The sequence below is a fragment of the Typopeltis vanoorti genome, chromosome 11 (genome assembly GCF_054136105.1).
Source record: "Typopeltis vanoorti isolate ZY-2024b chromosome 11, IOZ_Tvanoo_1.0, whole genome shotgun sequence".
Lineage (NCBI taxonomy): Eukaryota > Metazoa > Arthropoda > Arachnida > Uropygi > Thelyphonidae > Typopeltis > Typopeltis vanoorti.
The window spans coordinates 22,326,203-22,341,818 of NC_143559.1; the positions used below are offsets into that span (position 1 = coordinate 22,326,203).

The 15,616-nt window shown below is 36.8% G+C and overlaps 1 protein-coding gene across 3 annotated transcripts in view; it reads left to right on the forward strand.

Moving 5' to 3' along the window:
• atl (atlastin GTPase) overlaps positions 1 to 15,616 on the forward strand; it is a 315,725-nt gene that overhangs the window by 61,160 nt on the left and 238,949 nt on the right. For all 3 annotated transcript variants that reach the window (XM_090400775.1, XM_090400777.1, XM_090400776.1), the window contains exon 2: positions 2,241 to 2,464. In XM_090400775.1, the coding sequence (XP_090256901.1) occupies positions 2,241 to 2,464 (224 nt within the window). The remainder of the gene's footprint in view (positions 1 to 2,240; positions 2,465 to 15,616) is intronic.

Below are 15,616 nucleotides of genomic sequence, written 5' to 3' on the forward strand. Positions count from 1 at the left end.
AGCTAGTCTTAAAATAACTGTCTTCTGAATTTTTGGTAGATGAATTCAGCCACACTGACTGAAGTTTGAATATTTCATTACAGCTGCTGACTTCAGAAACCATCTGACTGGTAATGAATTCTTTATGGCATTGGTTTTGATTGTGTAGGTAAAGCATGGTCTTCCGGTTCTAATTAGTCATAATTGAATGATAGTAGCAAATATACGGTATGCAGAAAGGAAAAAAAATGCACTATGAGATATGCAATTTGTCTACATGGACATTAGTAGAAGAGCACATGTGAAGTCTACACCATTACATTTAATTTTTTCGTTCATACAGAGTTGGTAGAGCAAATGACCCAAGCCTACAATATGTTTGTGAGCAGTTTGGTCGTCGTTTCCATAACCGTGCCCCAAGGAGTGGCATCGTTGCCTTAATTGAGAAGTTCCAACATACCGGAAGTGTTCTGCTGCAGTGCAAAGGGCATTTGGGGGAGACCATGAACTGTTAACTCAAATGAGAATCAAATGCATGTGCTGGAAAAGGTGTCAGTCTCCAAAACACAATCAACCAGCATTGACTGTGTTTTGTAAAACTTGGGATATTGAGGCAGTCGCTACAGAGAATCTTTAAGGAACTGGATATCTTTTCATACATCATTCAGGTGGGTCAGTGTTTAATTTAACTGCAATGGATTACGCTGCACTGCTGGAATACTGTGCATGCATACTGCCAGAGTCTATGAAGAACCATCCTTCCTCCATAATGTTTGGTTCTCAGACGAAGTGCATCTAAGTGGCCATGTAAATAGAAGAACCTACAAGTTTCTTTAGACCTGAATTTCTCCACGAGAATCCTCTTCACAGTGAAAAGGTCATTACATGGTGTGCAGTTTGTGGCCATGGCATAATTGGGCCTACTTCATTGAAAAGGATGATATAACTGTGACCTTGAATAGTAAATGCTACATCAAGAATGTGTTGGTTCTGTTCACCCTGGATTTGCATAGGATGTGTAGTGCAAAAAAAAAAAAAAAACCATTCCATTCCTTGCTCAGGTATTCCAACAGGATGGAGCAACCTGTACCCCATCACTTGGTTCTAGAGCCTGTTTATCAGAACACTTCCTGGAGGCTCATTTTGAGGTTCACAGAATTCCCATACTTTTCACATTCTCATAATCTCACATCACTTGATGCCTTCGTTTGGGGTATATTGAAGGAATAGATATTCCACAATGATCTGCCTTCAAACCTTGATGAACTAAGGGATAAAATTACATGATATGTTCAGCTGATGTTTGAACCTTGTTCTCCAAGATGATAGAGAACCTTTACGTGTGATACGAAACCTGTCTTGAAAGACAAGGTGTCTATTTTGAGCACATAATCTGCTGTCGTTAATGCTTTATTTGACCAAGATTCCACCGATAGTTGTGGATGTACATATCATGTGTAAACATGTATTTCTTTAATTAAACCTGTTTACTCCATAACATATATTGTTGTAGTTGTTCAGTACTTTTTTCATACTGTAATTATATTCTCTGATGCAAATGTCAATAGATCTTGTCTATCCTTAGATGGCCAATGTGCAGGTTTAAAGACCAGATCTTACTTTCATTTCTCAATGGAGAACTTACAGAAACAAAAATATTTAGCTGTTTATGCACAAATTTTAATGACGATGGTTGAAAATTAAATATGAAAGTAGATGACAAAATAAGTAAACTTGTGGTGGGGGAGTGAGTTGAATAAATTTATAATAAAAGAGGGAAATTAGCTAAAATCTAAACTAGCTGTGAGCATGGCAGTGTTGTTCAAACCAGTTTAACTTATAGATCTGGTGATTGGATTAGGAATGAAACATTTAATCAAAGACTACACTACAGATACGAGTTTAGAGAAAACTGAGGGGCGTGAATGGATTGGCATCAATAGCAGAATCACAGAAGAAGGAAGGTTAGAAAAATAGGTGTCTGATGCCATGATGGAAGGAAAAAGATTCAGAAGACCAAGAACTAGGTCATTTGCAGTTAGAACTGCCTTAGAAGTCCATAGTGTAGGTCTGACAAATAGCAGATTAATTTGGAGGAAAATTGTCAATTGGATTTTTTAAACTTTTTGTATATTAATATCATAGTATGCTATATGCTCTTTAAAGGTATGTGTTAAGACTTTGATGATTTTTTGTTGTGTACTACATGTGATTTTATTGAAAATGATCCAAAGTACATAAGTAATATTTTTTTTCTTCAGAATACACCAATCATATCAATGGCTCCAGGATGAAGGGAGTGCCAGTACAGGTAGTAGTAGCTACAGAGGATCATACTTTTGAACTCGATGAAGAAGCTTTAGAATCTATTCTTTTACAAGAGCATGTAAAAGATAAGCAAGTGGTTGTGGTGTCAGTTGCTGGTGCCTTTCGTAAAGGCAAATCTTTTTTGTTGGATTTCTGTTTACGCTTCATGATTTCCGAGGTAAGTTACTATATGAAAGTGATGTACATATAAAAGGGAATTCCTGTACTTTTTAACAGAACAGCTTGATAAACATCTAAAATTTGTTGAAATATAATTAAAATAATTTATTAGTTTCTTCTATTTTTTTTTTACTTCTCATATCCACAAAGGCTGGATATGCACACATCCTGTTAGTACTGGTTTAGAGACTAGATAGTTTTTTTAATCATGCCACTTCAATAAACTAAACATACACACGTAACCACAGTAATAAGAATTTTTAATAAGTAAATATTTCGTCCTGAGTATCATAGGACATCGTCAGTACAGTTAATTCAAACAGTACTAGGAATCACATACAGTTAGAGCACATGCTTACAGTGGAATCCCTCTGTGTGCAGTAGTGTGTTATAGAATTAAATTAAAATATATTTAGGGGGAGGAGAAAAAGATTACTGTATTAAAATGAGATAACATATAAAAAATTATTTTACACAACTTAGGATGACAATTTCCCAGACTTTAAGGATAGTAAGAATGTCATTATGGTATTGTTTGAATTAACTGTACTGACGATGCCCTATGATACATTACATTAGCCAGGTGCTAAACGCCCGGGGGGACTTTTGGCCTCAAGCACTACATGTCACCACTACGCAGGGTCCTCTGCGACTGTCTGCCACATTCTGGTCTCCAGCCTGCAGGTCTTCCTTCTCCTGATCCACCTATCTCTTTCTCGGTCTCCCTGATTGGGGTCGGACCTCCCACGCTTGTCTCACAGTCCTTTCGGGGGCCCACACGGTACAGGTGCCCCAGCCACTGAAGACGCCGGGCTCGCAGCTCCATCAAGATGTCTGCTGAGTTGTATAAAGTGTGTATGGCAGCATTGGACTGCCTCCTCCAGACTCCGTCTGCCATGATCCCTCCATAGATACGTCGTAGCATCTTGTTCTCGAATACGCTCAGGTGATCGGCTTGTCTTGCCATGAGAGTCCATGCTTCAGCACTGTAGAGGAGAATAGGCCTGATCAAAGTCTTGTATAGTCCCACCTTTGTAGTCCAAGACAGCAAGCGCGTGGCGAAAAGGGGACGCACCTGATAATAAGCCACATTCTCAGCATTTACCCGACTCTGGACATCAGCCTCAACTTTGTTGTCTTCAGGCACGCAAGAACCCAAGTACCTGAATACTTTCACCCTCTCAAACTGTGCAGCTCCCTCTGGATCTTGAGCAGCATGCGACTCATAAAAAGGTATTTAGTCCTCGGCATTTATTTTCAGGCCAACTTCTTCTGCAGCTTCAATAGCAGTAACTAATGCCACCACGTCATCCCATTGATGCGCCATAACGTTCAAGTCGTCAGCGTAGCCAAGAATCTTAACTTGCACCCTCATATCGACTCGACCTGCCACTTGCTGTGTGTTTCTAATTACTTTTTCCAACACTAGATTGAAGAGAATCGGAGAAAGCCCATCACGCTTCACACTGGTCTGTACTTGAAATGGGTCCGAAAGGTCACCTTTTGCTTTCACTATTGCTCTCGAACCAGCTACGCACACCTGCACCATTTTTCGGAGTTTTCGGAATTCCCAGCTCTTCTAACACCTGCCATATTTTTGGGTGTATCATTGAGTCATAGGCTTTAGAAAAGTCTATGAAAATATTATGAACTTCCCGGTTATATTCCCATCACTTTTCAAAAACTTGGCGCAACGTGAAGAGTTGGTCTATTGTAGAATGGTTCCTCCTGAAGCCCGTCTGGTAGTCACCAAGGCACTCCTGCATATGCTGTGAGGCGCATTAGCATGATGTTAGACAGTACCTTGTAGCCAGTCGACAGCAGTGAGATGCCCCTATAGTTGCTGCATTGAGTCTTATCTCCTTTCTTATATACTGGGGTGATCAGCGACTCCTTCCACTTGTCTGGCAGCCATTCTTCTCACCAGATCATCAAGATGAGCCAGTGCAGCTGCTCCAGCAGGATGGTCCCCACCATTCTTCAGGAGCTCTGCCGATATGCAGTCTACTCCTGGAGCCTTATTATTTTTCAGCATGCGGATAGCACGAGTAATCTCACTAAATGTCGGCGCTTCATAAATGGTTCAGCAGTTTGATAAGGAGTATAATCCTCCGATACTGACGTTCCAGCATTGACATTCAGCAAGTTTGCAAAATATCTTCACTGCCGAGCGAGAGCATCTATTGAGTTTGTTAATAGATTTCCACTCTCATCTCTTATGGTTGCTGCTTGTGTCTGGGCACCTCGCATGACTTTGATCGTCCGGTACATCTCCCGTCCATTATTTGTCACCCTATTTCTTTCTTTACTAGCCACTTTCTCATTAAGATACTTTTGCTTTTCCCCTGTGTAGACATGTATTCACCACTCTTCTCACCCTCTCATATGCAGCTTTCTTCCTGCTATCCTCTAGGTAGTTCAATAGTGCTTCCCCTTCATTTCGCTACAGCCTACAGCTTCTTCACACTGTCTATTAAACCATGCTTTTTCTCCTCCTCTTCCTCTTTCCCACAGTCCTCGAGGCAACTAATGCGACCGTATTTTTGATGGTGTCTCACATCCCATCCGGATCATCCTCTTTCTCCTGTAACTCCCCAAAACGATTCTGCAACTCTAACTGGAAAGCCCGCTTGCCTTCCACTGTTTTCAATTTGTCCAGGTCCAATGCCGATGGTATGGTAGGACATGTGGGCTTCTGAACTGCAATTCTATGCCTGAAATTGTAGGCTACCAGACAGTGGTCGCTATCTCCATTTGCTCCTCTGAAACTTCTCGCATCCGAGATGGAGCTGTGGTGACGTTGATACACTAGTACATGGTCTATTTGGTTAGCTGTTCTACCGTCCGGCAATCTCCAGGTCTGTTTGATACATACCCTATGATACTTGGACGAAATATTCACTTATTAAAGAAATCTAATTACTGTGGTTATGTGTGTATGTTTAGTCATAAATGCTCCACAGGTTTCATTATGCAATAAATACCTAAAAACCTAAATTTTAGCAATAGAAATAATGTGCAAGTTAAATTTTGTTTATTTTGCAGCTGGTTATGATGTTAAATTTCTTTGTGGAAAATTATTAACTTTCCCATTGCTGAATTATGAAGTAGATGCAAGAAGTATGAAGAGTACTTCAGGATAATTTCAGAAGTATCTTTAAAACGACAAATTTTATTTATCCGTTTGATTATGTTTGCACATTTTAGCAAACTATTGTATATCCAGATCAGTCAACACCCAAGAATGCCAGTAATAGTTACAAAAATGTTGCACAACTGGCAAATATTAACATTATCATAGTAGTCATTTTTTGTAATGCTTTGATGAATTATTAATATTTTCCTATTCAATATAAGAAAGATAGTAATAATTTTCAGTTAAAAAGGTTGAGTAAAATTCATTATTCTTAAAGAATGTGTACATAATTATCAGTCAGTAAACTTCTCAGACTAAATATCAACTAATTACCAAATGTGAATTGCATCTCTTAGGCCATAGTTAACATGCAATAGAACCTTTATTGTTGTCATAGAAATATGGAAACCACTCATGTGGAAAAGAACGGTGATCGTAACTTGCTCCACCCTTGCTATGAGTTGCCTCAGTGTTGCACTACCAAATGGGTTACGTGTTGCGCTATCCAGGTATTTGCTTACGCTTGGGCTCGCCGAACTTTATATAGTTTCTATATTCGGCATGAAACTCTTTGAGTTTCTTATTAACAATATGGGATGTAATATCCCTTAACTTAAATAATTTCATGTCGCCGAATTGAAGCCTTTGGCTCTTCATATAATTAGCATCTGACAATATAGAAGAAATACGTGGGTGGTCTGAAAAGTTCTCGGCCTCAACCATAGATGACAACACTATTAGTTTTTTAAGTTGGTTCATCTGTCATAAGCATCCATGTGAAATTGCAAGTGATTCTATCAAGTAGTTGGTTTTATACAACTGTCTGTATCCCTTGAAATGGATAAAATTGAGTATCATGCGGTTATAAAATTCTTTGTAAAAGGTTTAACGGCAAAAGAAATTTATTCGAAGTTCATAAAAGTATATGGGCACTCTTCTCCTTCATTTTCGACAATTAAGAAATGAACTGCCGAGTTTAAACGTGAACCAGTCTTGAAGATGATCCATGTGAAGGACATCCAAAAAGTATAACAACATCAGAAATCATTGATCAAGTGCACGATATTATGTTGGATGACAGGTGAGTCAGAGTGCGTGAAATTGCTGAGACTATAGGCATTTCAAAAGAATGTACAGGATATATTTTTCATGAAGAATTGCAAATGAAAAAACTTTCCACAAGATGGGTGCTGCACTTGCTCACAGCAGATCAAAAATGCACTCGCATGAAAATCTCTGAACAGTGCTTGGAGAGTTTTTAACAAGAATAAAACTGATTTTGTGCATTGATTTATTACTATGGATGAGACTTGGATTCACCGTTACACACCAGAATCCAAACAGCAGTCAAAACAGTGGACAGAAACTGGTTGTTCAGTGCCAAAGAAGACAGTCTGTTCCATGAGCAGGAAAGGTCGTGGCATCGGTGTTTTGGGATGCTAAAAGCATTTTGTTCACTAATTATCTTGAAAAGGGTAAAACAATAACTGGGGAATATTATTCCGATATTTTAACCAGACTAGATGAAAAAATTCGTGAGAAAAGACCCAGTTTGCAGAACTAAAAAATCGTCTTTCATCAGGACAGTGCACTTGCCCACAAAAGCATTTTGGCAATGGGAAAATTAAGGGAACTGCGCTATGAATTGTTGGAACATCCACCCTATTCCCCAGATTTGGCTCCCTCTGACTTATATCTCTTCCCTAAACTGAAACTCTTCCTCGCTGGTCAACATTTTTCTTCGAATCAAGAGGTGATTGCAGCTGTAGAGGGGTATTTTGCAGATCTTACTGAGAACCACTACAGGGACGGGATAATGGTGCTGGAGCATTGCTGGAATAAATGTATTAGTCTTAAGGGAGATTATGTTGAAAAATAAAAATAATTTTAAAATTATAAATTTGTTTTTTCATTGTAAGGCCAAGAACGTTTCAGACCACCCTCTTATCAGCAGCATCCTCTTATCTCCCTCCCACCCATAGTTTCTTGCTCAAAAATGCAAACCAAAAAAAAAAGGAAATTTTATTTTTTTTGTGTGGCACTAAATATTACAACAGGCTGTTAAGAAAAAAAGAAAGCTGCTTTGATTAATTGTTACCCAACTATTGTTGGGCAATCTTCCGTCAGCTTCAAAAGACATGTTACAACTATTTTCTATGAGAATTTACGAAAATTTTCTGAGAGATTGCTTTTCCATATACCTGGTAAAAGGCAATTATTATTGCTTTTTTTAACCCCCAGAAAAGATCCAAAATCACCAATAAACTATCAGACCACTTGCTTTTGCAAGATTCTGGAAAAATTGAAACACTCATCTTTTATGGTCTTCTGGATAACAAGGTTTTCTCTCTAGAAACTTTTTTCCCGAACACAATCTAGCTTCTGTAAATGTCATTGAACAACCGAATACTCTCAATCAACAGCACCCCTTAAAAAGTGATGAAATTCTTGTATGAACTCAATTGTTTTTTTTCACACCAAGATCCATCTGGAAGCATCCATTAGAGTTGCCTTTGGCAAAATGCAAAGAGATGCCCTCTCTTGAAATGCAAGCATTTATTATACAGGGTGTTCGGGATAAATTTGACAGTTTCGTAAGGAAAAAGAAAATCTTCTTTGTATCTATTAAATTTAATGAATTGACAAAAAAACATTACAGGCAGAGTTAATTACAATACTATCAACAAGATTTACTCAAAATAACCACCATTAGCATCGATCACAGCTTCAATTCTGCTTCGGAACCTCGAACAAGCTGATGCTACAGTCTCCCTGGGAAGGGCCGCAAAAACTGTTTTAATTTTATCCATTAACTGGGCTTTTGTATTACTGGAAGTGCGATTGGTGTCTTTTTCAACTGCGCCCCATACAAAATAATCCATGGGGTTAAGGTCGGAGGAGTTTGGAGGCCAAACATTTGGACTGGTGAAGTCGTAGAAATTTTCAGACAACCATTTTTGACTTTTCCCAGAGGTGTGGCAAGGGGCCGAATCCTGCTGCCATACATACGGCCTACCATTGGCTACCCTTGTTATCCAGGGCTTGACTACAGTTAGCAACTCCACGAACAAAGCCCGAATTCCAATGCCAGGGTTCTTCAACACCTGTTCCTGCAGATTTGCGAGGAATTCTGCTGTACGAACGCAATCAGATCGTCTGCTAGGGATCTTTCTTCTTGCTACATCCTCGTAGTCACCATTGCAAGTCTCTAGTTCATGCCTGATTGTTTTTACTGTATTCAGGGAGCATTGGGCAGCAGTCGTAATATCCTTATTTTGATGGCGGGCACGAATCATCATGATACAAGTTATTCTCTTCCATGATTCAGGTGGGTTCCAGCTATCCATCCTTTCTGACATCTTGTATATGAATGAAGAAGGGTCCAAACTTTTAAATGAAGAGAAGTGTGTGTTAATACATGTAACTTACGGAAAAATATAATTAATTATAAATATGTCAAATTTATCCCGAACACCCTGTATATATATATATATATATTAAAAAAGTATACAACTGCTTTGAGATTTGAAATACTTAGACGTATACAATTTTGGTCTCAGAGAATCTCCCTCTTTTTATAAAGAACTTTTTATCCAACTGAATCTTCCAAGTCTGAGTGGGAATTGCTCTCTCTCCTGATTGTATATCCAAGAAGAGGGAGTCCCACAAAGTTTAGTTTGTGCATTTTACAGTCAAGGTTAACTTGATAACCAAACAACTTCCTCCAACCATGCGTAATGACTTCTGTATGGATGACATTGTCATCTTCTGTCATTTATGTAATATAAGGCTCTCTTTCTATGACCCTCATATTACATAAATATTTCATATTTGTATAATATGAGGGTCATAGAAAGAGTTACAGCAGGCCATTGCTGCAACTCTGATCATCTTTCAAAATGGGTGCTTGCAAATGGGTTTAGATTTTCACAGCAGAAGACAGTATGGGTGCATTTTTGTTGCAGGTATTGTCTTCATCCTGACCCAGAACTAGGACCAACATTAATCTCAGTTGCACCAGAAGCTAAATTCTTGGGAGTCATATATGACAACAAACTAGATTTCCTCCCTCTGATACATTAGTTACGAGAAAGTGCTGTAAAGCAATGAACATCCTATCTTTCACCTCTTTCAGTCCATGCAGATTTTTTTTTATTAGTTATCAAAAACCATTTCACATATATGCCTTCCATTTATGGCTTCACAAAGATGGGCCCTTTCTGTGGCATGTTCCATGACAGCTGTTATCGTTTTTGGTTGCAGTGCCCTAATTTCTGCACAGATATCCTCCTTCAGCTGTTGGATTGTCTTGGGCTTGTTCACATAATCCTTTTCCTTCAGGTAATCCCATAGAAGAAGTTGAGAACCATCACATCTGGAGAATGCTAATGACCAATGCAGATCTTTGCGAAATTATTCACTTGCCAAAACATGTGTCTTAAGAGTTCCATTATGGCTCTACCAGTGTGGGCAGTGGCTTCATCTTGCTGCAACTAAATCTACTGGTCTGTCTTCTACTACAGGATACACAATTTTCAGTCATGGCCTGATATCGCTTCCAGTGACTGTCACTGTGTTACTGTTGTTATCTTAAAGAAGTAAGATTCGATGATTCCCTGTGACATTGCACTTCAAGACTGTGTGCTTGAAGGGGTGAAATTCAGGCCAGTTGGATTCTCTGAACCCCAAATCCTGCAGTTCTGCTTGTTTATGAAACCATTGAGGTGAAAGTGAGCACGTTCAGAAATGATCAGATGGTGGATAAAGTTATTCTGTTCTCCAGCCAGTTGTTGAAAGTGGATGGACTGCAAAATTAGGCATAAATGGTTTAAAATATGCTGCAGTGATGTCCAAGACACACTTAGCTAGCCAGAACATCTTCGGGGTAACTTTCCTAGTTCTTCTTCAGTACTGTCTGGCACATGAATGTTTTCCTTTGTCCTGGATGAACGGCATTTCCTGGATTGTGGCAAGATACCTACGAAATCCTCTTGCTGGAAATGTTTGATCAAGTGACAGATCCTTGTTTCTGAGGGAGCATTTCATTTCTGACATTAAAATTACACCATTTTGGTTCATTGTTGGGTTGTAAACTTTTCCATGATTAATTTTCCAAATGTTTCTTAGAATACTATGCCTGAAAAAATTATTCAAAAAAGTTATTCATATTTCATTTTATTTGTTTCATTTATTGGCCTCTTTTTTTTTTATTTTTGTAGTTACTTCTTCTTTTGAATATGACTATGAAACATAGCTGAAAATTCTATGAATATACACTTTTACATGACTTCCATCAGTGGTTAATATTATGTCTTTTTCTTACATCTCAGTTGATTTTTAAATCAATAAGCTGTAGAGTGCTTGAAAACAGATAACATTACGTCCAGAGTCACGTTTTTTGGCCTTTAAAAATGCTAGGAAAAAATGTCAGCATTTCAAAATATAATATTTTGCAGTCTGATAGATAACAGATATATCTGGAGGAAAATTGTCCATAGGAAATTAGGAAAACTGCAAACTTTTCATGTAGTACCATCATAATAGCCTGTATACTCCCATTGAAGGGACATATCAGTAATTCATTGATGATGTTTTGATTCTTGAAATACCTGAGTATTATTAATCTATGTAATTTAAATAATTGCATGCAATTTTTGGCAAGCAATATCAGGCCATGACTGATTATAAGAGAAAGACATAATACTAACCACTGATTTTCTTCAAATATTTTGGCAGTTGGTTTGTATGGAAAGTTTTTTCTTTAGCTTTATACTTCTGTTTTCCAAGGTTTGTAATTTGAATATTGCTTAGAAATATCAACATAATGGAAACTATTTTGCTTTTTTTTTTTTTTTTTTTTACAACAAATTAAATTTTAATGGTACAATAACATATTTTGAAATTTGTTCAAAAGTATTTTTCTTTAAAATAGGATTCCTTATTTTAATGCCCATATAAGCTGTAGTGTTAATCTGGTATTTCTAATAGGATGGAAGAAAGTCTGTATGTAGCTTGTCTCAGAAAAGGAAGATAAAAGTCAACTGTTTGCTCCCATCATCCTTGATCCTCCTGTTTTTGCATTTGATCTACTTCTGTTCTTTAGAACAGCATTTTTCACACGATTGTTTGTATGGACCATAATCTCCATCACTTCAAGAAACATCAGCAGATTCCGTCTTTCTCCTTAACCACTTACCTATATCTCTCATGTGTAGGTTGATATATGTTAAACAGGGATTTAAGATAGGAAGGGATTGCCATTTAGTTTTGAACAGGATAAAAAATTAGCATCGCACTAAAACAAAAATGTGTAAGGAAGGGTTTAAAAAAAATCAGTAGTTAAGTGGAATATGTGAAATGATGCAAAATACAGATATAAAAAAAAATAGGCATTTGAAAACTCAGACATTAGAGACGACCCACTGGCAACATCTGAAGAAAACATTTATTCAGCAAGAGAGTGACTAGTGAAGTTGTCCACAATGATAGGAAACTCAGAATATTATGGTGGCTGATGTGAAGATTTGGGGGAAAAAAAAAAAAGAAAAAAAGAAGCAATACAAAAGGTTACAAGTAAGTGAGCAATTGCCTTGAAAGAATTCAGATAAAAATGTACAAAGGCTACAGTAAGATGTATTTAAAAGTAACTAAACAAATTCGTGCATCAGCCACCATAATATTCTGAGTTTCCTATCATTGTGGACAACTTCACTAGTCACTCTCTTGCTGAATCAATGTTTTCTTCAGATTTTGGGAAAAAGATTCTAAATATAGCAGATCATATATATGTATATATATATATATCAAAATGTTCTGGATGCTGTTTAGAAGTGAAGGAAAGAGTGCTGTTTAAAAAGAAATCATAGATGACAACGGTGGCATGAACAAATAGTGATATTCTTGATGTCTGGAGTAATTAGCATGAGGAAATTCTTAAATGAGATAAGTCACATATGTCAGTAGAATATATCTAGGAGGAATGCAGTTGAGGATGCATTTCAGCATTAGAGGTAGAAAAGCTGTCAGAAACTTAATGTGGAAAGGCAACTGACTTAGGTTATTTAACCAGAAGTTCTCACATATGTTGGTACAAAAATTTTATTGTGTCTACATAGTGCATAATTCGAATTCCAGATGATTGGAGTAATTTATAAAATCATAGACTAAATATGGAAATAAAATTGAATGCAAAAATTAGATTACTTTCTATGCTTACATCATAGATCTATGACAAGATCTATGTAAGCATAGAAATGGCTAAGAAAAATTTGGGAAAGAATAGACCAGATTCATCCTAAATAGATGAATTCAGACAAGATTTTTTACTTTGACAGATAGTTGAGAAAGCGATCTGTATCAAAGTTTTGTAGTGAAAAAGCATTTTATGCAGCCTTCTCCATGGAGTTTGGAGTTGAAGAATCCTTTTTAGTTACTTATACCTAAATATCATCTCTTTGTCTCTCTCTCTTTCCTTGAACTCATCATTGAAGATGGTAACCCACTTTATACTACATGCTATGAAAAGAACCTGACATGCTTCACCATATCCTTTCAGTCCAAGTTGCCCTCCCCACGTCTACCATAAGCTGCACTTTTAATTCTGCAGCTTTTGGCAAATGGGATACATATTTTTCTCAGACATTGTCAGATAAAATTGTTCTGTTGTTCCTGCTTATCTTCATCGATCTCCTCATGCCTGAGGATTCATGACCTTGGCAACAATGTTTCTCCATCTATTTCTGTTCTCTTGACATCGCAGTTGCTTCTTCCAAGGAGAGTCTTGAGATCCTTTGGATTTGATTTATCCCTCTTGGTCTTCCTTTTCTACCTTTTCCTTGCATAATTTCCTTCTCGATGTTATCACCATCTTGTGATATATATGTCCAGTATATTGAAGTAACTTCTTGTTGACTGTCACTCAGTCTCTTTTTGATGTTTAATTGATCGAGACTGACATTGGTTCTTTTATCCATCCATGAGATATTCAACATTCTTCTCCAGCACCACATTTCAAAGCTGTCAAGTGTCTTTGTCTCTCTTACCAAGTGTCCATGATTCTGCACCATAGAGAACGATTGAGAAAATAAGGGTATTCACTAGTTTATATTTGGTAATGTTAGAAATAATTTCTATTTTTCCATATTTTTTTTAGTTATGTCATGGCATTCCTTCCCATAACAATTCTTTTTATTTCAGTATAACAACTGCCTTTATTATCTATCAGGGCTCCAAGATATATGAACTGCTCAGCTTTTTCTAAGTTGATGCTATGATTGGATGTTTCTTCTTTTGCTATCGTTATATAGTTGGTCTTATCTCTGTTAATTTTAAGTCCATATTTAATGCTCTTCCATTCTACTCTCCCAATAAGTGACATCAGTTCTCTTTCACTGCTGGCTATAAGCACAATATCATCTGCATACCTAAGGTTGTTTATCTTCTTACCTGCAATTGAGATTCCACCTTCCCATCCATCAAGAGCTTTTCTCATTATGAATTCATAATAAGACCTGACTACCAGACCTGCATGTTCATTTGGGATTTATAGTTCAATGTAGTTCTACAGTCTTTCTTTAATCACATATAGCAAAATTTTGCTTGTATGTGAAATCAGTGCAATGGTCCTGTAGTTGTTGCAATCATTAGTATTTCCTTTCTTGTGTAATGGTATTAATATAGATCTGGCCAAATACCTGTTTCCTAAATTTTGTTGCATAGTCTAAAGATAATTTCAGTTCCATTAGGCACTAGGATTGTTGAGTAGTTCACTTGGTTTTGATCGAACCTTGGTGTTTTACCTTTCTTGAGTTTTTTTCAAATTCCATTCAATTTCATGTTTTAAACTGTTCTGTTCTTTTTTATGAGTTCCTCTTGTCTTTCTTCAAATGAGATAGTATCTTTATAAAGATTTTCACAGTAATTTTTCCGTCTCTTGAGTACATCATTTGTATCAGTTAAAATTCGGTTGTTTGAATCAGCTATTCAGCTATACTTAGAGGTATTTGGTTTAAAGTTTCTAGTTATGAATTTGATTTTCTTGAATAGATCTTTGGTTTGATTTTTATTAGAATGTTCTTCAATTTCTTCACACTGCTTTTGTAAAAACTTGTCCTAGTCTTGCTTTGCAGAGTTTTTTGAGACATTTTGATAATTTAGAATACTTTTGTCTATCTGTTTCATTAGAAAGTCCAGTTGCTTTGATTTTTCTTCTTTTTACAATTTGAACTAGTGTTTCACTTGAAATCTATGGACTTTATTTTTGTTCTTTTGGGAATTGTATTCTTTGCTGTCTCAAGAATTATTGCTTTGTTTTGCACCAAAGTTCTTCCAATGTTGTTTCCTCTATACAGTTTCTTAATTCTAAAAGTCTGTTTTCCACTGCAATATAATAATTACTATCAACTCTTGAGATCTCTATTCTTGAAGGATAGGTTAGTTTATTCACCTTGAAATGTGTTTTTATGCCTGCTATGAGGAGTTGATCTGAGCCACAGTCTGCACCTGGAAGCGTTTTTATATTTTTCATCATGGATTTCCATTGCTGATCGATTAGGATAAAATCAATTTGGTTTCTGGTTCTATCACCGGGTGATCTCCAGGTATATAGTCTAAGAGTATGGTGTTTGAAGCAGATGTTTGTTATATTCAACTCTCTTTCTATACAGAAATTAACCAGACTTTCTCCCATGCTATTTTGGTTGCCCAAGCCAAAAGCTCCAAGTATTTTCCTGTTGTGATTGTTCATTCTTTTACCAACTTTTGCATTTTGATACAAAATAAATAACGGAAAAAACTGCGTAGAAAGATTATTTAATAGTATAATTTTCGCCTGTGTGTCACAGGCATCTTCAGTACATTAAGCTCAAAATTAAACTAACTGACAATTCCAAAAAGCGCCACCTAAGTAGCTGGTGTAAGATAACTAAAAAGGTCAATAACTTTCCTAAAAAAAAAAAAAAAAAAATTAATACAATAAAAAGTTAGGAAAGATTAGCTGATTTGTAAAGTACTATC